This window comes from Geotrypetes seraphini, chromosome 4 (genome assembly GCF_902459505.1).
Source record: "Geotrypetes seraphini chromosome 4, aGeoSer1.1, whole genome shotgun sequence".
Lineage (NCBI taxonomy): Eukaryota > Metazoa > Chordata > Amphibia > Gymnophiona > Dermophiidae > Geotrypetes > Geotrypetes seraphini.
Genome location: NC_047087.1, coordinates 256,227,808 through 256,253,840, shown reverse-complemented (window position 1 = coordinate 256,253,840; position 26,033 = coordinate 256,227,808). Strand labels below are relative to the sequence as shown.

At 44.8% G+C, this 26,033-nt stretch overlaps 1 protein-coding gene across 9 annotated transcripts in view; it reads right to left on the bottom strand.

Moving 5' to 3' along the window:
* Positions 1-26,033, bottom strand: part of STAMBPL1 (STAM binding protein like 1) — a 93,944-nt gene that overhangs the window by 16,321 nt on the left and 51,590 nt on the right. For all 9 annotated transcript variants that reach the window (XM_033940220.1, XM_033940215.1, XM_033940214.1 and 6 more), the window contains exons 6-7: positions 20,671-21,025; positions 13,992-14,116 (exon numbers count right to left, since the gene is read on the bottom strand). In XM_033940220.1, coding sequence (XP_033796111.1) covers positions 13,992-14,116; positions 20,671-21,025 — 480 coding nt within the window. The remainder of the gene's footprint in view (positions 1-13,991; positions 14,117-20,670; positions 21,026-26,033) is intronic.

Below are 26,033 nucleotides of genomic sequence, written 5' to 3'. Positions count from 1 at the left end.
AAAATTGTATTCTGACTTGATAGTTTTTGGGCAATTCTAAAGAATTTCCAAGCTCTGTTGGCTATTATGAAGATGCAGCATTTTAATCAAACTTGTAGCCTGCAGAAGCTAGAGTCTATGAGAGAAGAACCTGCAGCGATTGTTTTCAAGCACAAGTACTCCTCAGCTTATAGTGTTAGTAGGGAAAGCAAAGAAGGAGAGTGTGGTGTAGTGGTTAGAGCTAAAGCCTCAGCATCCTGAGGTTATGGGTTCAAATCCCGCACTGCTCCTTGTGAGCAAGTCACTTAATCCTCCACTGCCCCAGGTACATTAGACAGACTGTTAGTCCACCAGGACAGATAGGGAAAATGCTTGAGTACATGATTTGTAACCTGTTCTGAACTCCTTTGAGATAGGCTAAAATATCTGAATAAATACATACTTACCTGTAGCAGGTGTTCTCCTAAGACAGCAGACATATTCTTGCATGTGAACGACATCATTCATAGAATCCAATATGAACACTACCAAGTGCACTGTCACTTTAAATCTTTAAGTAGCTCCCATACCGCGCACGTGCCAGTGCCTTCCTAACCAATGTTGGCTGAGGGGGCAAGGTCTGAGAATATATGCCTGCTGTCATCAGAGAACACCTGCTACAGGTAAGTAACTTTGCTTTCTTTGAGGATAAGTAGGCATTACATTCTCACATGTGGGGCTCCCACACTGCCAGGATCATAGCTCTGGATGAAGGTAATAAATATAAGGAGCATTCAATAATTTATCTACCTCACAAGGAAAGAAAAGATTTTTCAAAAAAATTTTGTTCCATTTTTCAATATAGTCAAGCTCTGTCCATCCAGTTTTCCGCAATGACTTTAACCCCTTTGAAAAGAATTCTTCTGTTTAACCTTCAAACTCGGATGTCACAGCTTAATGATGTCCACAGAGAGATTTCTCTTCAAAACTCAGAACAGGAAACAATCCAAGGGAGCCAGGTCAGGACTGTAGGGTGGATGGTTCAGCTGCTGAAACCCACATTCTCGGATGGCAGCCTGTGATTGTCATGACATGTGCACCGGTGCATTGTCGTGAAGAAGCAACATGCTGCTGCGAGTATTCCTCATCTTTGCTTCTTGATTGACTCCCACAAAGTGATCATTGTGTTGGCAAAATTATCCCTGGTTATGGTTCCTCATCATCCCAGAAGACAGTTGCCATGACTTTTGCCTGCAGGTTTTTCTGTCTTTGAACTTTTTTGGGGTGGGGTTGACTTGTGCTTCCACTGCATCGACTCTATTTTGGATTCAGGATCTCTGTGATAGACTCAAATCTCATCTCCTGTCACCAAAAGATGAAACAAATTCACTTTGTCTTCATGGAGCATCTCCAAGTTCTCCAGACAGCAGTGGAGCTTCATGGCCTTCTGACATGGCATCAGCATTCTTGGAACCCATCTTGTACTAACCTTAGACATGTCCTGGCTGACCTCTAAAATCTACTACTTATGTTCTTGTGCCAAATTTGCTGAACATCTTTGGCTCAAATTGCGCACTGACCTCATTCCAGTCTGCTCTTTCACTTGCCAAACAAGACTACTGCAATCATGACTAACTCTCTCAGCTCCAACCCTTGCCGTCTCTTTGCCACACTGAACTCTCTACTCAAAATGCCCTCACCCCCAATCTCGCCATCACTTTCCCCAAGCCTATGGATGAGTATTTCTATGATAAATGAAATATATCTGACCAAGTGGTCAAATTAATACTATCTGTAAATATAATCCCCACTATCAGGTTGTAAGGTGTCTTAGCTCATAAATTTTAGTAAATTCAATATATACATATTTATTTCAAAATTCTTTATTCATTTTTCATCTTACATCAAGTACACAATATTACATCATTTGAAACTTTTACACATTACTTGAAATTCATTCAATTATATTAATATATTAAAATATTAATATTTTCATGACATTGGGGAAAAAAGCCTGTTTGGAGCTCGCATAGTTTGCTGTACTACTCCATTATACAGTCATTGGCAACCCCCCCCCATTGATTTGAGCTAATTATTTTTTCTTCTTTTTTATTTCCTATTTTTAGTTAATTTTTCAATATTCTCTTAAAATCACTCTTATCTTAACTTTTCTTATAGCTTAAAGAGGCCAATACAGCCTATAGCTATCAGCAATGTTTACTGTTATTCAATACATAGTTTTAGAAAGAACATTTATCTTACAACTTTATATCCAGAAAGCTTCACTCTCTGACAGAACATGGTCTCAATTCTCCAATATACAATGGTCTGAAATGAATTCAATAAACTCTACAAAAAAGTACAGCTGACAGAACATGGTCTTCCGAGATATTTGGAGCATTGAGATTAAGCATCAAATTACTGCGTCTCAATGGCCACGAATTTGGTCTTGGAGGATGAGGTGTACAGTGTCAGTATCTATGAGACAAACTTGGTATTTAGTGTTGCATAGAGCATTCTGGACCCCGGTGCGTTTACAAAAATTAGATTGCTCCAAGTCTAATAAATGTTGGCACTGTCATCTTGAAGCTGGTACAGGATCATTTATTGTCTTTTGTCCTCTAATACATAATTTTTGGAAATCTATTTGGAGTCAAATTAATAATTTACTTGAAAATCCAGTAGCGCTTTCATATGACACGATATTATTTGGTACATCAATGAGGAAAAAGAGTCAAATATCCTCTAAAAACACTAAATTATTACTTATCATGACAGGAGTTGCCATTCAATAAATTACTAAAAACTGGAAAAATTATGATAGATTAAGTTATAATTTCTGGTGGAATTCATTGTGCCATATTTTTAAAATGGAAAAAATATTAGCTATTCAACAGGGATGGTATAAAAAATTTATTGAAGTTTGGGAGCCATTAACAAATTATTGTAAAGATTGATTATAGTTAATATATTTATAGCTTCCCCTTTTATTAATTGAAGTATAGGGGGGGTGGAAGGGTTCAATTTCAAATTATCTGAAACTATACTGATATATGGTAGGGAGGGAGGGATAAATTATATTACGATTTAATAAATGTATGATTAAAAAGTGATATTAAAGTGGATATGATTGTATTATAACTTGCTTGTTGAAAGTTTAAAAATGAATAAAGAATAAAAAACTTAAAAAAAACCATGGTCTCAATTCCCCAACATACAATTGTCTGAATTCAATAAACTCTACAAAAAGTACAGCCACGCATCCTGTGACCTTAACCACTGCCCATCATATCTCCTTACAACCTCCAGCACAAAATTCCGTACTCTACTTCTGCAATAGATACAAACCATGCTCACTGATGGCCTTTTCCCAACTGACCTCAGCGAAATCATCATCACCCCAATCCAAAAAGACCAACAGACCAACCATCCAACTACAGACCCATTGCCTCAATACCTCTGTGTGTCAAACTGACAGAAGGACTAGTAGCCAAACACCTCACCAACTATCTAGATGACCATAATATACTTCACCCCACGCAATCTGGCTTCAAATCCAATTTCAGCACAGACATTACTAGGCTCCCTCATTGACACAGCCAGGCAACACCTCAGCACAGGAAAAAAAATGCTTCTCATAAAACTAGACCTTACCGCAGCATTTGACCTGGTAGACCATAACATCCTACTGCAAATTTTGGATGCAATAGGCATCTCAGATAAAGTATACTCTTGGTTTGAAGGCTTCCTAAAATCCAGGACATACAGAGTAAAATCAGATAAAGAAAAATCTGAACCTTGGTCCAACCCTTGCGGCGTACCACAAGGATCCCCACTATCCCCTACGCTCTTCAACCTATACACTGCATCTCTCGGAACATACCTGGATAATCTAGGCATCATCACCTACAGTTATGCAGATGACATTACCATTCTCATACCTTTTGATCAACCAAAGACCACCATGACAAACACACTACACCGAACACTAGAAACAGTAGCAACCTGGATGAAAGATCACAAACTGAAACTCAACACAGACAAAACTAAATTCATCCTCCTAGACAAAACTAAATTCATCCTCCTCGAAAACGACAAAGTCCCAACCATAACCAATATAAAAATTAACACAATCAACTATCCCATTCAAACTACCATAAAACTACTAGGAATGAATACAGACCGATGCTGAACCATGCAACCGCAAATAAATAAAACAATACAAAAATCCTTTGCAGTTATGAGAAACCTAAGACAAGTTAAGAAATTCTTTGAAAAAACACAATTCCAGCTTATAGTACAATTCCTAATCCTAAATCTACTAGATTACTGCAACAACCTCTACCTCCCTTGCCCTGCTACAATGACTAAACAACTACAAACAATCCAAAATACAATTCTGAGACTCATCTACTCATTGAGAAAACACAACCATATTACAGAAGCATACATCAACTCACATTGGCTACCAATCCAAGAAAGAATACTATTTAAATTCTACTGTATGTTATTTAAAACCTTAAACGGAGACAGCCTAACCTACCTGAACAACAGCCTCATCCAAACCACCTCAATCAGACATAGAAAAACACACACCCCTCGATCAAAGAAGTAAAACAGAAAAAACTATACGATGGCCTCCTGGCCACTCAAGCAGCTAAACTAGATAACCAAATCTCCAATCTACTGATAATGACACCAGACTACAAGACATTCAGAAAAGAAATAACTATACTCTTCAAGAAATTCCTGAAACAGCCATAACTTCAAACTTAGCCTTCTTCCTCCCTCCCTCTTCCCGCCACACAGAAACTACATAACTTACTCTTTACCTCTCTAGAAAGGACAAATGTTCTTCCATTGTAACCCACCGTTTTTTCTCTCTTTTGTAATCTGCCTTGAACTGCAAGGTAATGGCGGAATAGAAATCTCTAATGTAATCTTGGACCGAGCTTCTTGTGTCGTTTTAATCAGAATGGGTTAACTGTGCCGCTCACATCAAAGGCCAATGCGGCAGTGAGTGTGTGTGTGTTTTTAAATTAAGAGTTTCGATGAGTTACATACAAAACACAACAACAAAACAATCAAATAGCAGAACCAGTAAGGTATTCCATGTTAATCCTTCACAAAGACCTAAAGGATCCAAACCCCTCACCAAAAAGACCCCCTAACCCCCTACCCCTCCACCCCAGCATTCCAATGTCAAAAGTTCAAAAGAGAACTTCTAACTCTATGGGACAGTCCCTTCCAAACACCCCTGCTTTATGGCCTAGAGGTTTTGATTATAACAAAGTATTTGCAAGGCTTAATTGCAGAATGAGGACCCTTTAACCCCCCCTCTTTTCCCTTCCCCCTCATGCACCAAAAGTGCCAGCCTTGAAGAGAATTTACAACAGTGTAGTCTAGCTCAGTGGTTCCCAACCCTGTCCTGGAAGAATACCAGGCCAGTCGGGTTTTCAGGCTAGACCTAATGAATATGCATGAGAGAGATTTGCATATAATGGAAGTGACAGGCATGCAAATCTGCTCCATGCATATTCATTAGGGCTATCCCGAAAACCCGATTGGCCTGGTGGTCCTCCAGGACAGGGTTGGGAACCACTGGTCTAGCTAATGACAGGGTAAAATTCAGCACTGGTAATTAATGCAGGGACCTGTCATCTGAGTATTTGCAGACATTTTCACCGACTTCTACCAAGCTAAGACAAAGAGGCCAAAGAAACTATTTAACCATACAGCAAAAGGAATTTTTTTGAGTAGGACAGATCAGAGACTATCACAAGTCTGTTTTTAAGTTTTTGAGTTGCTCTACTCCCTCAAAATTTCTTTATATTCATAAGAAGCATTTATGTATTATTTACCTTGAGTTTTTTTAAAATACTCATATATGCTTAAACAAGGGGGGAAAAAAGACAAAATAAAAAATTAGTGAAATTGTGAGGTTTTCTAAATTCTTGATGGGGAGAAGCACCTTATGACTAAAGAAGCATGGTGAACATGTGTTTTATAAAAGTACATTCCTACATGCTGGCACCATCCAAACACCAATGAACAGTGAAACACAGAGAAAACAGGGGAATTTAGATCCTGGAAAAAAAAAAATCATCATAGGTCAGAGTAACTTTATTGCTGCTAAACTGTTGTTTGCTCTTCAGCACCGTGATTGGCAGCCGCCCACAAAAGCAGCACCATAGAATTGCAGCTACATCACAGATAGGTGGCTGAAATGTAGGCAAGGGTTTTCAAGGCCTACATTTCTGATGCCATCTGTGACAAGAATCATAACTAAGGAGGCACCTGACAATGCCTAAGGATACGTTTGTCATTAACCACACCTATTTTATTCTTAGGCGCCAGTAGGCACCTTCATAAAGCACAGTTACTTACCGTAACAGGTGTTATCCAGGGACAGCAGGCATATATTCTCACATGTGGGTGACGTCATCTACGGAGCCCCAGCGCGGACAGCTTTTCAAGCAAACTTGCTAGAAGTTTCAAGTTTGCACACTGCACCACGCATGTGTCTGCTTCCTCGCCCACTAGAGGGCGCGTTCCACCTCGTGGTCCTCAGTTCCATCACTAGCAAAGAAGCCATCCCCGGGGAGGCGGGTGGGTTGTGAGAATATATGCCTGCTGTCCCTGGATAACACCTGTTACGGTAAGTAACTGTGCTTTATCCCAGGACAAGCAGGCATGATATTCTCACATGTGGGTGACCTCCAAGCCAACCAAAAAAGGGCAGGTGGGAGGATGGCAATTTATGAAAACAGATTACGTAACACCGACTGGCCAAACCGGCCATCGCTTCTGGACAAAGTGTCCAGGCAATAGTGGGAGGTGAACGTATGAACCGAAGACCAAGTGGCAGCTTTACAAATGTCCTCCATGGGAGTAGATCGGAGGAAAGCAACCGAAGCTGCCATCGCTCGGACCTTATGCCCCGTGACACGCCCCGAGAGCGGGAGACCAGCCTGAGCGTAGCAAAAAGAAATGCAAGCAGCCAACCAGTTGGACAAGGTGCGCTTGGAAACCGGATGTCCTAGACGATTAGGATCAAAGGACAAAAACAATTGAGGAACCTTCCGATGAGACTTGGTACGTTGGAGATAAAATGCCAACGCCCTCTTACAGTCAAGAGAATGGAGCGCCGTCTCGCCAGGATGGGAGTGGGGCTTAGGAAAAAACACAGGAAGGATAACGGACTGATTCAAGTGGAAATCCGATACAATCTTTGGCAAAAATTTCGGATGTGTGCGCAAAACCACCTTGTCATGATGGAACACCGTGAAAGGTGGATCCGCAACCAAAGCTTGCAACTCACTAACTCTTCGAGCCGATGTGAGAGCAATCAGAAAAACCACCTTCCAAGTAAGGAATTTGAGAAGGGATACGTCCATAGGCTCAAAGGGAGGTTTCATCAGTTGAGCCAGGACAACATTCAAATCCCAAACAACAGGAGGAGGCTTCAGAGGGGGACAAACATTGATTAGCCCCTTCATGAACCGTTGCACCATAGGGTGAAGCGAAAGAGCACGACCATCTAAGTGCCGGTGAAAAGCTGAAATGGCACTGAGATGTACCCGGACAGATGTCGTCTTCAGGCCTGATTTAGACAAATGTAACAAGTAGTCTAAAACCGAAGCCACCGGGACAGAATCAGGAGTCAGATGACGCGAGGAACACCAAGATGAAAATCTGGTCCACTTCTGTGAATAACAAAGCCTGGTCGAGACCTTGCGTGAGGCTTCCAAAACCTCCCTCACTGACTGAGAAACCTGGATTGAAGTGAAGGGGAAAGGAACCAAGCAGTCAGGTGTAAGGACTGAAGATTGGGATGCAACAGCGAATCCTGACTCTGAGATAGCAGAGAGGGAAACACAGGCAGAAGCAGAGGTTCCCTGACACTTAGTTGAAGAAGCAGGGAGAACCAATGCTGACGAGGCCACCGAGGCGCAATGAGAATCATCGTGGCCGTGGATGACTTGAGACGTACCAACGTTCTCATGATCAAGGGAAAAGGAGGAAACGCATACAGGAACCTTCCCTCCCAGTCCAGAAGGAAGGCATCCGCCTCCAGACGGTCCGGGGAGTACATCCTTGAACAATATAGGGGCAGTTTGCGAGTCTCCGAGGAGGCAAACAGGTCCACTTGCGGAGTCCCCCAGCGGTCGAAGACCTCGCGCAGGACTCTGGAGTGGAGAGACCACTCGTGCGGCTGAAGAAGCCGACTGAGCTTGTCTGCCAAGCAGTTTTGGTCTCCCTGAATATAGACCGCCTGTAGGAAGATGTTTCGGGAGATTGCCCACTCCCAAAGGCGAAGCGCCTCCCTGCAGAGGGGCCAAGAGCCCGTCCCACCTTGCTTGTTGACATAGTACATCGCTACCTGGTTGTCCGTGCGAACTAGGACTACCTGATCGCGAAGAAGGTGGTCGAACGCACGAACCGCCATGTAAATGGCTCGAAGTTCCAGCACATTGATGTGACATCGACGGTCCTCCGACGACCACAGACCTTGGGTCCGCAGCCCGTCTAGATGGGCCCCCCACGCATACTCCGAAGAGTCCGTGGTCAGGACCTTGCGAAAGGGAGGGGCCAGAAACAGCAACCCCCCGGAAAGATTGGAACAGTCGGTCCACCAACGGAGCGACCGTTTCAAAGAAGGAGTGACCGTAATGAGACGGGACACCGGATCGCAATCCTGACGCCACTGGGAGGCCAGGGTCCACTGAGAGATTCTCAGGTGCAGTCTGGCAAATGGGGTGACGTGGACCGTCGATGCCATGTGGCCCAGAAGCATCATCATGCGCTGGGCCGATACCACCTGCAGCTGCGAGACCCACCGCCCCAGCCGAACCAAGGCCTCCAAGCGAGGCTGCGGGAGGTACGCACGTCGGCGCACAGTGTCCAGCACTGCGCCTATAAATTGAAGGGACTGGGCCGGCTGTAACTGCGACTTGGGGAAATTCACCTCGAACCCCAGTCGTTGAAGGAAGGCGATAGACTGTCGGGTCGCTGAGATAACCCCCTCCCTGGTCGTGCTTTTGATCAGCCAATCGTCCAGGTAGGGGAAAACCTGAAGGCCCCGATTTCTCAGGGCCGCCGCGACCACGACCATGCACTTCGTGAAGACTCGAAGGGACGAAGCTAGGCCAAAAGGCAGGACCCTGTACTGAAGGTGCAAGTCCCCCACCTGGAACCTCAAGAATTTCCGGAAGGCAGGATGCACCGGAACATGAGTATATGCCTCCTTCAGATCGAGGGAGCACATCCAGTCCCCTTCCTCCAAGAGAGGGTATAGAACCGGGAGAGACAGCATTCGAAACTTCTCCCGGACCAGGAATTTGTTGAGCTTCCTGAGGTCCAGTATAGGGCGTAGGTCCCCGGTCTTTTTCGGGACCAGAAAGTAGCGGGAGTAAAACCCGGTCCCCCGCTGATCCGCGGGAACCGGTTCGACCGCCCGAAGCTTCAACAGGGCCCGGGCCTCGGCCAGCAGGATGGGAAGCTGGCTCCGATTGAAAGTGGAAGGTCCCGGAGGCATATCCGGTGGCACAGACAAGAAATTGAGAGAGTAGCCCTCGGAGACGGTCCGGAGCACCCAGGCGTCTGATGTAATTTCGGTCCAGGCTGGGTAAAAGGACCGAAGACGCCCCCCTATAGGCAGGGATTTCTGAGCGGTCGCGGAGGGGAACCTGCCCCATCCGCTCAGCCCGTCAAAAAGAAGGTGCGGGCTTGGAAGGGCCCTGCGCCGGGGCTTGCGTTTGTCCCCCTCTGCCCCTCTGAGCCTGGCGTCTAGGTGGCGGTCTGGAAAAGGCGGGAGTAGATTTTTGGGGGTACCGCCTCGGGGGAGGGCGGAAGGGTTTCTGCTGCGGGGGTCTAGGCTTGGGCCGGACCAAGGAGGCCAACGAGCGCTCCTGCTCAGACAACCGTTTGGTCGCCGCCTCTAATGACTCGTCAAACAGTTCGGACCCCACACAAGGCAAATCTGCAAGGCGATCCTGCAGGTTTGGGTCCATGTCGAGGGTGCGAAGCCAGGCCAGACGGCGCATGGCCACCGCGAAGGCCGACACCCTCGAAACCAGCTCAAAAGCGTCGTACAAGGCGTGAAACAGGTACAACCGCAGTTGAGACAGGTTGGACATGAATGTATCAAAACCTGCCTTCTGGGAGTCCGGTAGGGAGTCACGAAACTGAGGGAGGTCCTTCACCATACCCCGAAGATAGGAGGAAAAAGTGAAGGCATAATTTAGCACCCTGGTGGCCATCAGGGAATTGGAATAAAGGCGACGGCCAAACTTGTCCAGGGTTCGGCCCTCCCTACCAGGTGGGACCGCCGCAGAAACCCGGGAAGGCTGAGACTTCTTAAGGGCAGATTCCACCAGCAAAGACTGGTGGGAGAGCTGCGCCTTGTCGAACCCTTTAGCCGGCACCGTCCTGTATTTGCCCTCCATCTTGGACGGGACTGACGTGACTGTCAGAGGGTTTGACAAATTTTTTAACCAAGTCTGCAGGAGGACCTTATTGTATGGGAGCCGAGGAGCCTCCCTAGGTGGAGTTGGAAGGTCCTGCTCCTCAAGGAACTCCTTAGAATATTGGGATCCGACCGAGAGGTCCAACCCGAGGGCCTTGGCCATGTCCTGCACAAAAACCGAAAATGAGGACGGTTTAGCAGGCGGGGAAGGAGATCTCGACTTCCTCGCCGAGGAAACCGGAGAGGCCTCGTGCGAATAATACAAGGGATCTCTCCCTGACCCCGAGCCCCACGATGTCCTCTCCACAGGCCTCGAGGGGGTAGGAGAATGAGTCCGCCTCGACGAGGCCCGGGGCGAGGACCCCGGGGTCCGGGGGACGAGAGCCCCCTCCCGTTTCCTCGGTGAGGAAGAACGGGACACCCGACGCGCCGGGGAGCGGAGAAGCTTCGGATTGTCAATGCGCAACTCCGACACCCGCAACGCCTCGCCCCCGATCGGGGAAGACCGACTGCGCCCTCGAGGCGAACCCCGTGAGCGCTTCGGCTTCCTCGGCCGGCGCCTCGAGCGAGTCCGAGGCGAGGGCGAAGACCCCCGGGAGGACCTCGAGGACGACGACGAGGAAATGCGGCGGACCCGACGCATCCTGTCCCGGGGCCGCACGCTACGCTCCGGCTGATCCCCCGCGGTCGATGGTAAGACCGAAGCCGAGGCCGAGGCGGGCGGAGCCTCGACAGCCGAGACCGAGGTCGGAGGAGCCCCGGTCTCCGAGGTCGAGGGAGCCCCGGCACCCGAGGCCGAGGTCGCCGAGGCCGAGGCCACCAAGGCAACAGCCGCCGGGGTCGAAGCCCGTTGCAGCTGTTCCAGGGCCCCCGACAGCTCCGTTGATATGAGCGCTCTGAGGAGCTCCTGGAAAGCCGGGATCCCGACGAAAGTCGGGAGGTCCGAATCCGGGGCATGCTCCCTGGAGGGCGACCTCGGTCTCGAGTGTTCCCTCGGGGCTTGCACGGGCGGGGCCCGAGGCGGGGCCGAGGACGACCCACCCGCCTTGGTCGAAGCAGAGGACGGCTTCTTTGCAGACCCTGTAGGGGATGGAAAGGAGGACTTACCCGAGGTAGTCTTCGTTCCCGAGGTCGACTTGGAAGTCGAAGGGCGAGGAGAGGCCGAGGGCCCCGAGGTCGTCGAGGCCGAGGTCGAGGCCGGGGCCGAAGCCGAGGCCGACGTCGAGGCCTTCACCACGGGGTCCGCCGTAAACAACTCTGCCATTCTGGCCCTCCTGCGACGGAGAGCCCTGGGCTGAAAGGTGGAACAGCGATCGCACGAGGTGGTAGGGTGTTCCGGGCCCAGACAAATGATGCACCACCGGTGGGGGTCTGTAATAGAGAGCAGCCTCTCGCACCGGCTGCACTTTTTGAAACCCGTTACAGGACGGGACATCAACGACGAAACTGGCCGGGAACGATCGACGTCCCGCGGCCACGGCTGCCGGGAGCCCCCGGAGCCCAACGAGAAGAAAAAAATATTTTTTTTTTTTGAAAAGAAAAGAACAGAATAAAAACGACACAGAAAATCGAAAAGCACAGCGACCGAAATAATCAGACGCGGTGTCAGGAAGCAGCGACACAAAAAAGATTAGGAGCTCACAATCCACAGGGCTTACTGGCTCCGCGGAAAAAAATGAACTGAGGACCACGAGGTGGAACGCGCCCTCTAGTGGGCGAGGAAGCAGACACATGCGTGGTGCAGTGTGCAAACTTGAAACTTCTAGCAAGTTTGCTTGAAAAGCTGTCCGCGCTGGGGCTCCGTAGATGACGTCACCCACATGTGAGAATATCATGCCTGCTTGTCCTGGGATAATTCCAGTGCCATTTGTGTAGGCACCATTTTTTAAAATGACATTTTAATTGCTTTTAAATGACACAATCAATTATCATATTGATTAAAGGCAATTAAAAATGGCACTGTTTATAGAATTTGAGCCAAAATCTTCAGTCTTACAGTCACTTAATTTCTCCACATATGCTCTCTAAGCTATGTATTGTTTTAGCATATTTTTGTATGTTTATAAGCCTTAATTGATTTATGGACATTGGTAATATGGGTATTTTAAGATCCATATAACTTATGTAAACAATTGAATTTTTCTGGCCTATGATGGTAATTTTTTGCAGGGTCTCCCTGTTTTATCTGTATTTGTCACCAATGTCTTTTCTCCAACAGCACTGAGCAGAGGGAGTTTTCCTCTCTTTTTTATACCTACTGTATTTTTTGCTCCATTAGATGCACTTTTTCCCCCCAAAAAAGTGGGTGGAAATTAGGGTGCATCTTATGGAGCGAATACCCAAAGCGCGCCCCTCCTCTCTGTTACCTTATTCTAATGCGGCCGCCCTCCCTCGCTGGACGCGGCACACAAGGCAGGCCCTGGCCCTCTTCCTCCCGCACGTACCTTCTTCTTTTTTAAACTGCTGGATGCGGCGCCTCACTGAGAGTGGCACACCAGGCCGGCTGCCTCCTCTTCCATAGCGACACACCAGGTTGCCTGCCTGGTCCCGCGAGAACAGAAGAGGAGGCAGCCAGCAGTTCTCGGAGGAAGTGGTGGGAACCAGGCAGCCAGCCTGATGCGCCACTCTCAGCAAGGCGCCGCGTCCAGCAGTTAAAAAAAAAAGGTACGCGAGGAGGAGGAAGAGGGCCAGGGCCTACCTGTCACCTGCCTGGGGGGTGAAGAGGAAGAGGCCAGGGCCTTCCTGCCTGGGGGGTAGGGAGGAGGGAGAAGCTGGGACCTGCCTGCCTGCCTGCTCTGCCGAATTAAAAATAGGGAGCAGGGAGAAGCTTGGCCTGCCGGGGGGAGGCCTGCTTGCTTGCCTGGGGGGCTGCCTGGGAGAGGGGAGGCCTGCTTGTTTAGGGGGGGCTGCCTTGGAGGGGGAGTACTGCTTGCATGCCTGGGGGGATGCCTGGGAGGGGGTGAGTACTGCTTGGGGGGGGGGAGGCCTGCCTGCATGCCCTGTCCCTACCTTCCTGCCAGCCACTAGGCCTGCCTGCTCTGTCCCAGCCTACCATTAGACCACCAGAGGGGAGACAGGGTACAGAGCCTGGCAGAGAGGGGGAACAAGGTGCAGAGCTTGGCAAGGAGTGTGGGGTTGGGTGCAGAGCCTGGCAGGGAGAATTTAGTTCAGAATGGGGTTTTTTCCTTGTTTTCCTCCTCTAAATCTGGGGTGTATCTTATGGAGCAAAAAAATATGGTATATTGGACATGACATATTTCTGAAACTTTACTAAAAGCAGAGAAGCAAGCAGAGGAGATGAGAATTTTACTCTACAAACTGACTTATAACATCCACAATCTGTCTGATATTCTAATTTACCCTCTGTCTACACAAAAACAGCCAAGTACCACTGAAGATTGTAAATTAATCTGAGAGATTTATATGCTTAACTTCAAATTTAGAAGTTCATTAGTGACACTACTTATTGTAGCTCATGTTTCTTATTTTCCAGTATCAAATAATCATGATGATGAAAGGATTTTCAGATTTATATTAGCATTGTTAAACAAAGATTTAGCCCTACCAGTTTTCCACAGAGAATGCCACAAGTTTCTATTTCTTGTGCTGTGTTTACATCTGCCAGCAGCAGAAACCTGGGAGACAGATCTCTTGGCAATACTACACTTCGGAGCCCTTCGACCATCTGATCTGTTTTTTAAAATAGAAAAGATCAAGACAAAGTCAATGGCAGTTTCTTTCCAGGAAATAAAAGAAAAATCAAAGTGGAACAAGAATTGCAGACAAAAAAAAAAAAAGAGGAGGATGAGGATGTTAGGATAGGCTGAGGTGGTTTTTAAGGGGGTAATTTACAAACTCTTTGTGTGTATATAAGGACTGTAATAAAATTTACTTCAGTTGATACACAAGTCACAGTACACATGGCGATAAGGTAGAATGTTCTATGTGATCTGCATGTAAGCATATTCTGGGGAAGAATTTGGGCCATATATTTCTGATCTTTGTGCAACAATGATATCTAAGCACAGATTTAAACACAACTTGGTTTATCTAATAAGGCAGTGATTTGCAAACCTGTCCTGAGGGAACTCCGGCTAATCAGCTTTTCAGGATACCCACAATGAATAATCATGAGTTTGGGCAGAGTGCTTGAGGAGTCGCAATTTATGTGCATTTGAGTATACCTTACATCAGTATCTCGCAAACTTTATGAGCCATGTCACACTAAACTGACGGCCAAGGCTCGAGGGCACTCGGAAGTGAGGGGACGTCGCCACAATGATGAAACATGCATGTGTGATGTCATCATGTCGACATCCACGCATGCGTAGAAGCCTTCCGGATGGGTTCCTGAGCCACCAGTGGGGGTCCTGACAAAAAAGAGGCACGGAGAGGAGAGACACCAGGGAGGAGGAAAGGCGCTGACAGCAGCTGACTGCCTATAGGATGTGCCTCTCACCGTGAGAGGCATGTCTTGTAGGCAGTCAGCCGGCGCTGGTGCCTCTCCTCCTCCCCGGCGTTTTGCAGCACACAGTTTGATGATACACTACCTTACATGCTAATAATTATGCCCACTCAGGATGAGGCATAAACACCCATGGTTTCAATCTAGCCATAACTGCTGCAGGTTTACATCTGGCGTTTTACAGACACACACTGGGGCCTAGATGTCTTTGTAAAATGAACGCTGAAAGGGCAATTGTCTCTCTTGTACTAAAGATAAAAATAATGTCCTATTTCTATGCATAAAACATTGGCTTTAACTATGTAAACATCTTATAAAATTTGCCCCTACATGGAAAACCACACTTGCAAAAGAAGTAAAAAGAGATTAATTAGGTTCTTACCTTGATAATATCTTTTCCAGTAGATAAGGATGGTATGCTGAACCAAGGGTATTCCATCCATTCCTGCGAGTCCTTTGCAGGATATAGTGATCACCTTTTTCGGCACCTCCTCCTTCTCCCTGCTCTCTGCTGCCTACAGTCAGTTATGTTCAAAGCAGGAAACAAACCTACAGAAAAAAAACAGGAGGAGAACGGGGAGACTCCCCCCCCATCAAGACTGCTCACATAATAGAACACAAAGCTCATAGACATGACAAGGAGAGGACGGAAACAAAGACAAAAATACATACTAACGACACTTGTATCACCTCTTGACAAGAGGAGAAATGTCTGCACACCCTTGACCAATTACGTAGAAGATGACTAGTAGAAGTGGAAGGAGCAGGAATACTCTAGGAGTTGATGGTAGGCCAAAGGGTAGAACCAGGTTCTGAAGATGTTGTGATCCTCTGGAAGCAGAGGTATGTCCTGTCAGCCGGGAGAATGGGGACAGGTATGTGGTTTTTCTTGAGATCCAGAGAGATAAGCCAGTTGTTCTCCTCTAATTGGAGATAGAAAACGCCTAGGAATAGTATGTGAAATTTTTATTTATTTAAAAAATTTCTAACCTACCTAGACCTAAGCAATTTACAAAATTACAAACTATCATTGTATAACCAACATACAAATAAGTAAACAAACATATCTAAAACATCTTCAATCAAGATCCTAGGTCAATCAAGAGAATGCCTCCACAAACAAAGTTGTATGAAAACTTGATAAGGGCTCAGAGGTCGAGAAACAGGTGCAGTCCACCTGTCTTCTTGGAGTAGAACCCCTGGTCACTCTGCTTTGGAGGTATTGGTCGATGAAAATCAGTTGCAGAAGGTCCGAGAATTCTTATTGAAGAAGGGAGGTCTGCTGAGAATTGATACAGAATCTTCTGAGGCCTGTGCGGAGGTATTTTGCGAAGATGAAGCAGAGCTTTCATTGAAGACCTGGAAGGCCCAATTGTTGGTGGCGATTAGTGTCTAACAAGGTTAATAATGAGACAGATGATCCCCGATGGGAAGAGGAGTAGGGTGGAATGGCAAAACTGTGGCCAGACTCTGGATAAAGAAGGAATAGAAACATTGGTAACTCAGTGGCAATTTGATTGCTGGAGGTAACGATGTTTTTGTCATCAGAATTTCAAGCAGAGAAACAGATTAACTATGTAAGAGTGGAGCGGTGCAGGCAGGACAACTAAATACTGCACAACAGTTTATATGCCAAATCCAGGCCAAAAAGTAGTGCTCTATGTAGAAGGTGAGTTGGCCTACGCGGAAATCACAAGTATTGTGTGTGTCCTTCAGGAGACTAGAGAGCACTGCTCTTGAAGAAGTATAGTTATTTATGTATTTATTCTTTTCTTTTTTTTAATGGGAAGAGCATGGAGGTCGAGGATTAGCAGATGACCTCCTACCTTATTCAATATGAGAATGGAACCCCTCAATAGTGTTGATGTCAGAAATCGATACTTTCCTTGTTTGAATGGAGTTCTGGAAATGGTAGAGTATATTTTTAGTCCACCCCAGTCAAGCTGATGAGCATTAGTGGTATAAGGGGAGTGCACCACCAGTGGATGTGGATGGAGGTTGTAGGGTATTGATTAGGTATTGTAGGATGGCAAGAAACTGAATGAACTTTTACCAAGTAGGAGTTTGAGATATTTTGTAATGTTGACTTCTAGGGCATCTTGGAGCCAGAGTTGTGGAAGATATTGATGGCATAGTGCAACACCTTATTTAAACAATCTAGTCAGCTATTTATGACCATGCGACTTGGAGGCTGAGGGAGAAGCCATAAAGCATCCCTGCCTGGTGATCTTCTGCATAGTTTTTTCAATGCACCGAACCATTTGTTTGTCTTCCATGCAAGGGGAATTTGCAAGGTGGTCCTGAAGAGCAAGTTCCAAACCTGATTTATGAAGCCACGTCTGCCGTCTCTATTTTACAATAGACAAGGCTGATGCTCTGGAAGTGACATCAAATGCATCAAAGATTGATCTCAACATGAATGTCCTGTTCCCAAGGAGATCATGTGAAGTTTGCTAAAAGTCAGGAAGCTGGTCTACTGGAATGAATTGCTCAAAATGAGACAAGTGTTGAACTAAGTGGCTAAAACAGAAAGCATAGTTGAGAAAGCGGCTAGTAAGCGTCATATTTTGAAATAGCTTACGACCAAACCTGTCCAAAGTACGAGTTTCCATACTTGGAGGTGCAATGGCACATGATCTCATTCTGAAAGACTTCAAAACAGATTCAATCAGAAGAGGATGATGTTGCACTTGTGGCATATTAAAGCCAGGAAATAACTGCACCTGTTAAAGGGAATCCAATTTGGAAGGAACTACTGGTATATGTAGGGAAGTCTCCCAGTTATTCAACATGAAGTCTCTTATAAACATAGAAACATAGAAATAGACGGCAGATAAGGGCCACGGCCCATCTAGTCTGCCCACCCCAATGACCCTCCCCTACCTTTCTCTGTGAATAGATCCCACGTGTCTATCCCATTTGGCCTTAAAATCAGGCAAGCTGCTGGCCTCAATAACTTGAAGAGGAAGACTATTCCAGCGATCAACCACCCTTTCAGTGAAAAAGAATTTCCTGGTGTCCCCGTGCAGTTTCCCGCTCCTGATTTTCCACGGATGCCCCCTTGTTGCCGCGGGACCCTTGAAAAAGAAGATATCTTCTTCCACCTCGATGCGGCCCGTGAGATACTTGAATGTCTTGATCATATCACCCCTCTCTCTGCGTTCCTCGAGTGAGTACAACTGCAGGATTGGATCATGGATTGGGAGTTTAAAATATTCCCTTGGGAGCTGCTCAAAGTCAAGTGCACGAAAAAGTGCAGCTCTTGCTGTGGTTCAGATTCCATATGCACAGAAAGATCTTGACCCATTTGCCTTATGAACATGGCAAAGGAAAGGCTCTCCGGAGGCGATGTATGTCTACATGGAGGAGGAAATGTATCCAACAAAAGTCCATAGGCCTCTGGTGCAGAATATTGTGGGTCAGAGAAATCCTGAAGGAATAGATTGGAGTCCTTGTATTATAAATGGCTATGCTACCGATGATAGCACCAGGATTGACTCCTTAGTCTGTCAGTACCGGTCCGATATCGATGAGGAGGAAGTGCTCTGATGATGGGACCTGGAGTTGCATCAAGGAGACTGAGATGTGGTACAGTGAGGCCTCAAAACCATGCTCGGGCTGGGCCAGTACTGCAGGAGTCGGTGCAGCAGTTGCCTTTGATTGGCCTTGAAGCATCACTACTAGCTACAGTTGAAGAAGCTCTTGTAGTTGACCTTAATTAAAGGTTGCAATACCATGGAAGGTACCGATGGTATAGGGCAGGGGTAGGGAACTCCGGTCCTCGAGAGCCGTATTCCAGTCGGGTTTTCAAGATTTCCACAATGAATATGCATTGAAAGCAGTGCATGCAAATAGATCTCATGCATATTCATTGTGGAAATCCTGAAAACCCAACTGAAATACGGCTCTCGAGGACCGGAGTTCCCTATCTCTGGTATAGGGTGTCAAAGCGTTGGTGATCCTGATGTCGAGGTACATCTCAGAGATGTTACTTCCTGTAATGATGGAGAGTGAGACTGCTGTCAACGCCATTTGTCATGCATCGACTTACTCGATGCTATAGATGTCGGCATCGTTTGGCGAGGTGAGGCATGGGAATCCTTGTTAGCCTGTTGTCCTGATTACTTTTTATTTTATATTACGCTCTGTATAATTTTTACATATTTTACACATTGAATCCAATGTAAACTGTTTAGGTACCAGTTTGATAAACAGAATATCAAAGAATAAAGAAACTTAGAAACTCATGTTGGCGTTGGTATCGAGACAGTTGACACCGAATGTTGCGGTGACTGTGGTGCTGACTTCGACATCAGTGTCGAGGACATCCGTGATGAATCTTGGGGTCCAAAAAAAATTCTCCTGTTGCAGATGTCAAGCCTTCAAAGAATATTTTTGTAATTTTGAACAATGTTGACAAGAGTCTACCCGGTGCTCAGAACCAAGGCACCAATGTATCGTGTGTATCAGTGACTGATATGGCCCTATTGCACCGAGAATATCTTTTGAAATCAGTAGAAGCCTTTGACATCAAATGAAAAAAACCACCGATATGAGAACAAAGGAATCAATTTTTCCTCCGATGGTTGAGTAAATCTGCAACCGAAAAAGATTTGATGCTACTGGCCAAAAAATAGTCTGAAGGGGGGCTGAAGGCCAGAAAATGAAAAAGTAAAAAATTTGGAACAAAAACTCCAAGAAAATAAAATAATAGCAAAGAAAAGAACTTTGATGATGAAAATCGATATGGGAAGGCCCCAAATAAGGGAGCAAAAAAAAAAAAAAAATAGCGCACATAGAGACCGCAATGACATGTTTTTTAAACTCCGCAGAAAACTAAGAACAGATGGTCCTGCGAGCTGACATCAAGTGGGAATGCACTCACACGTGTGGTATGGGACATTTTGAAACTTCTAAGAAGTTAAAGTGACAGTACACTTTTGCTCTATCCATACTGGGCTCCGTGGATGATGTCACCCATCTGTGAGAATATGCTGCCTGCTTGTCCAGGGATAACCCCAAAACCAGAGTCTGAAAGGCCACAAACCATTCTGTTTTCAGGATTTCCAGAATGAACATGCATGTACAGCCTCTATTGAATGCAGACTACAGACATACCTTATACATATTCATTATGAAAATCTTAAAAACCCATTGGACTGCAATCTTCAGGGACCATATTTGGATAGAGCTGGTCCTATGGTTTCCTACTGCCCTTAATATTGCCCTGAAAATCCAGAACAGTAACTCACATTTTTGTCAAACCTAAGCTAACTCACCAGATGTCCTGTAATTGCTGTGTATTTCTTAACATAGAAGCAAGTCATTCTAACATTTGGATGCATTTTCAAGCCTGCAGCAGAAGTCCAAAATACAGTATCTCTTGATAAGTGGGATATATGTTAAGCCAGAACACAGTACTATATTAGTTTAGGAGAATTACATCATGGGAATTTATTCAAAGAAATCAGGTTTTTGTATTTTTCTCACTCTATATTCTCAACAGTTACTGTGTTGTGGATTTTCAGGGCAGAATGTTCTTGGATTATGTTAATGATCTTGAAATAAAATGCTGGATAGAAAGATGGTTTGTAATCATGAAGTTTTCAGCTGCTGGATTTTTCTCCAGGCCATGTCAGCAAACAACCAGCCCCAACCTATAATGGTGACAACCTAAACTATCAATGAAGAGTCAAGGTTATTAATATTTATATACTCTTTTGTAAACAACCTTGGATAGACTTTTTACACAAAGGGCAGTTAAAATGTTATTACTTACTCTGTATGGCACTTAAAGTGGCTGCAGGCTTTAAAGCTCTGTTTACTGGAGGAGACTGTCCAGCATACATAGTTGCATCTCTCTTATGGATCTGATCAGAGATTACATTAGACAAGGTGGTATTTTTAGGCATGGAAAAACAGGACATGTTCTCCTCAATCTGCTCAGATGCCTTCAAATGCCCTTTAATGTTCATCTGATCTCGGGCTAAATCTTGCCTCTTGAGCTGATCTTCAAAATAGTTAAACTGTTGCGTTTCAATCTGTTGCTGCCGCATCTGTGCAATTCGCTTCTTTTCTTCTTCAAACATTTGCTGCTGCTCAAATTTCTTTATGTATTCGGTCTGCAGTTTGTTCTAGAAATGTTTGGAAGAGAAGATGCTCATAATCCAAACATATCACAATAGACAGCTTCTGATCTATAAACTGGCCATTTTATTGGTGGTTAATTGAAGATTAGTATAGATCTCATTTGGAAAGCTGGTAAAAAGGCACATTTTAAAGCACTGGTCTCAAATTCAAACCCTTTGCAGGGCCACATTTTGGATTTGTAGGTACTTGGAGGGCCGCAGAAAAAATAGTTAATGTCTTATTAAAGAAATGACAATTTTGCACAAGGTAAAACTATCATTTATAAATCTTCCCCTCCCCCCAAAGACCTGCATGTTCCCCCCTGGTCTTAGTTTCAGCTAATTACTGCAGCCTGCAGAGACAATCGCCGGTGCTGTAGCGTTCTTTGCAGGCTGCCATCGGCCTCTGAAGCACGTTCCCTCTGCCGCAGTCCCACCCCTCCTCTGACATCAGGGGCAGGATCGTAGCAGAGGGAACATGCTGCTGAGGACGGCAGCCTGCAAGGATTGCTACAACACCAGCAATCCTCTCTGCAGGCTGTGGTAATTATCTGAAGGTAAGACCGGGAGGCCAGGGGGGAAGCTGGAAGACACTGCAAAAAAGCAGACAGCACTAGTATAGACTGCGGGCCGCAAAAAAGTATCTGGCGGGCCACGAGTTTGAGACCACTATTTTAAAGTGATTGATATACTGTAGCAATCGCTAACATTACTCTTGGGGAGAAAGAAAACACAGCAGATCACAGAAAGATCTATAACTTGCACATTTTTCTCTCTCAATAACCAAGGATGAAAAAGCTCTTATAAGGCCAACAGTCTACAATGCAATGGCTAGGTGATGCTTCAAACAAGTATCAGATATGTGTTCTGATCCTAGAAAGCCAAACATTGTATTTTATTCTTTTGCGTTAAACAGATGAAATGTGGATGTTTGCAAGTCAGGAAATACACGCTAGCACAGTGGATAAAGCCATTCCCTCCCAAAACTGGGCAACAGAATGGAGCTATGGTACTGTAGAAGCAATGCAGTTGGAATGGTTGGATGTTAAGCTGAGGAATTGTAAAGTACCTGCTCAATGTAGGAGTGTGGGGTTCTCAATGGACTGGAAGTGTGTTGAGGGTAGAAGTGAGTGAAGAATGTGAGATGGTAAAAGTATGGCTTGAGAGAACGGATACTTGGCTATTCAAAAGGATGCAGGACAGATGCTGTAAATATTAACTTTGAGCACAGTGATCTAGTTTGATTAAAGATGTGTTATACAGTTGCTGATCAAAATGCAGTTTTTAAGATCAATGTACTGATGTCTGCTGTGCATCATCAAGAGAAAGCAGACATCAAAATCAAGCTGATATTCTGCCAGGGTGGACAGCACTCCATATATATCTTTTAAGCATACTCGCCATGGCTGAATTACGAGTACATCCAAATATTAAATATTCCAAATATGATTTGGAGAAGAAAAGTCAGCCTACTATGCGGATAGATACACAGATTAAAGTTTTTTTAGCTATCATATTTCATCCAGATAGCTACCTGGTAAGACCGAATATCACTGCTAACCAGTAACTGTAAACTCTACCCCAGCTCTATCCACTGACCACCCAGCACTAACCAAGTAGTACCGAGATGGTATAAAAATATTCAGCAGCATTTTCTGGACACCAGTGGCAGTTATCCCGATAAATGGCTTTGAATACAGACTGAATAACTGTATGATCTGATAACTGTGGGGAATCATTTTTGAACTACTCATATGATCCACAGGTCTCCAAAACCTTTTTATCAACAGAAAGCAAGTTACATGTCAAAGAGAAATAATGTTGCCCTTCCCATTAAAATTAAGCCCTATAAACACTATAGAAACAAAAAATGTCCACAGACTTTGCACATGAATTACCATAAGTGCAAAGTACCCATGGAAAGCATACATGGGTGTTCCAAAATAGAAACATAGAAACATGATGGCAGATAAAGGCCAACTGGCCCATCTAGTCTGCCCATCCGCAGTAACCATTAGTCTCTTCCTCTCTCTAAGAGATCCCAGGTGCCTAACCCATGCCTTCTTTAATTCAGACACAGTTTCTCTGTCTCCACCATTTCTTCTGGGAGACTATTCCACATATCTACCACCCTTTCTGTAAAAAAGTATTTCCTTAGATTACTCCTGAGCCTATCACCTCTCAACTTCATCCCATGTTCTCTCATTCCAGAGCTTCCTTTCAAATGAAAGACTCGACTAATGCGCATTTACGCCATGCAGCTAGTTAAACATCTCTATCATATCTCCCCTCTCCTGCCTTTCCTCTAAAGTACACATATTGAGATCTTTAAGTCTGTCCCAATACGAATTATAACGAAGATCATGCACCATTTTAGTAGCCTTCCTCTGAACAGACTCCATGCTTTTTATATCTTTTTGAAGGTGTGGTCTCCAGAACTGTACACTATATTCTAAATGAGGTCTCAACAGAGTCTTATACAGGGACATCAATACCTCCTTTTTCCTACTAGCCATACCTCTTCCTATGCATCCTAGCATCTTTCTAGCTTTCACCATCACCTTTTCAACCTGTTTGGCCACCTTAAGATCATCACATACAATGACACCCAAGTCTCGTTCTTCTGTCTTCACCCCTTAAACCAGTGTTTCTCAACTTCTTCAAGCCAGGTACCCCTTAAGCCTAACAAATACCAACCTAGTACCCCTGCCCAAGCTCCAACCCAGACCCACCCAAGCTCTGAACCTGACCCCACCCTCATAATAATAGTACTAATTGTAATGTAGTTCATTCCATCCATTTTTCATATACACACAATATAATCTTAATAATACATAATGGTAACCACAACATTAAAAAAAAACAAAGCACACTGTACACAGAGAGAATGTTAATTATCATTTATATTCCGGGGTTTTTTCAAAGAGGTCAAGGCAGATGACTTTAAAATATGCAATGTCACCTCAGTAACAACCATAGAAAAATAGACAAATATAGTGCAAAATATAGGCAGCAGATATAAATTCTCAAAACTGCCACATTTTGATCACTAAATTGAAAATAAAATCATTTTTCCTACCTTTGTTGTCTGACGATTTCATGAGTTTCTGGTTGCACGTCCTTCTTACTGTGGATCCAATATTTCTTTCTCTCTGCCTCCTGCACACATCTCTGCTCCAGTCCTCATTCCCTCCCCCAACCAACATCTCTCTTTCTCCCTCCATGAGTTCAACTTTTTACTCTCTGCACTCTCCCCTTATATTTTTATAAGCGATATTGCTGAAGGGCTGTCAGGTAAGATTTGCCTCTTTGCGGATGATGCCAAAATCTGCAATAGAGTAGACACCCCGGATGGTGTGAATAACATGAAGAAAGACCTAGTGAAGCTTGAAGAATGGTCTGAAATTTGGCAGCTAAAGAACAGGCCCAAGAACAGAACCTTGAGGCACACCACTAGTAACATCCCTTTCTTCAGAGCAATCTCCATTAATCACTACCCTTTGTCATCTTCCACTCAACCAGTTCTTGACCCAGCCCTTCACTTTGGGGCCCATCCTGAGGGCATTCAATTTATTTATTAGATGTCTGTGTGGAACACTGTCAAAGGCTTTGCTAAAATCTAAAAATACACCACATCTAGCACACTCCCTCTACCCAATTTTCTGGTCACCCAGTCTAGTCCTGTAATCCACCAGATTCCAGAAACTTATTATTCTCTCATTTAAAAGTGTTTCCATTAATTTGCTTACCACAGAAGTCAGACTTACTGGCCTGTAATTCCTTACTTCTTCCTTACTTCCATTTTTGTGTAGAGGGACCACATCTGCCCTTACCCAATCCTCCAGTACCACTCTCAACTCTAGAGAAGCATTGAAAAGGTCAGTCAGCGGAGCCACCAGATCTTCCCTAAGTTCATTCAGCACCCTCAGATGTACACCATCTGGCCCCATTGCTTTGTCTACCTTTAATTTAGCTAGCTCCTCACGACCACAACCCTCTGAAAATCGATCAGGGTCTACTACTCCTCCATCCTTATTTGCATTTGTCTTCTGCGGTCCCGGTTCCGGAGCTTCAGCCATGAACACAGAACAGAAATATCTGTTAAGCAATTCAGCCTTTTCTTTATCAGCTTCTACATATTCCTCCCCTTCACTTTTGAGTCTCACAATGTACTTCTTATCACTGATATATTTAAAAAAATATCTTGCCCCTTCGTTTTACCATTTTACCTACTCAGAAAGAAAACTTTTCACCTGCAGGAATATATCAGGGTAACTTCCTTTGCTAACTATACCATAAATTTGAAAGACATTTGTCCAAAGTTCTCATGATGTCTTCAAACAAAGGACACCATATAAATAATATACTATCATTAACACAATTATTCAGAGATATTAGTGTTTATGAGATTTGACTCTCTAAACAACCTTTGACTAACTTTGCACCCGTTATCAGTCATTCATACAGCTGAACCAACTGGAGAAGTCAGACATATTGGCCTGGATTCTGTAAACAGCGCCTACATGGCTGGCGCCTCCAAAAACAGAGCCGACCACATGTCAATCACGTGTAGGAGCCTTTAAAAGAATTGTAGGTACTGTCATACTTAGGTGCTGGTAATGTAGGCCAGGATTTTAAAGGCCTATATTACCAGTGCCTATGTTTAACAGAGAATCATGTATAGCGGTGCCTAAGTTCAACTCTGCCCCTAACCATGAATATTTTGACCTTAGGTGCAATTCCGGCACCTACTTCTTTTTTAAGTAGTTTTAAACAGTGCTCAATTATTGCTCCAATTAAAGCAATTAAGTTAGGCAGTAGTAGGGTGCCTACCACCGCCCAACTTACAGCACCATTTGTAGATTCCAGGCCACTGCAACTAAGTTTGGTTACTCTGCATTCATACAGGTACAAACTTTTTATACTTTTTGCAGATAAAGTTTAATAAGCAAGGAATAGTCTAAAGACATTTAAGCTATGCATATGGTTTAAAATTTTACTTGGAGAAAAAAAA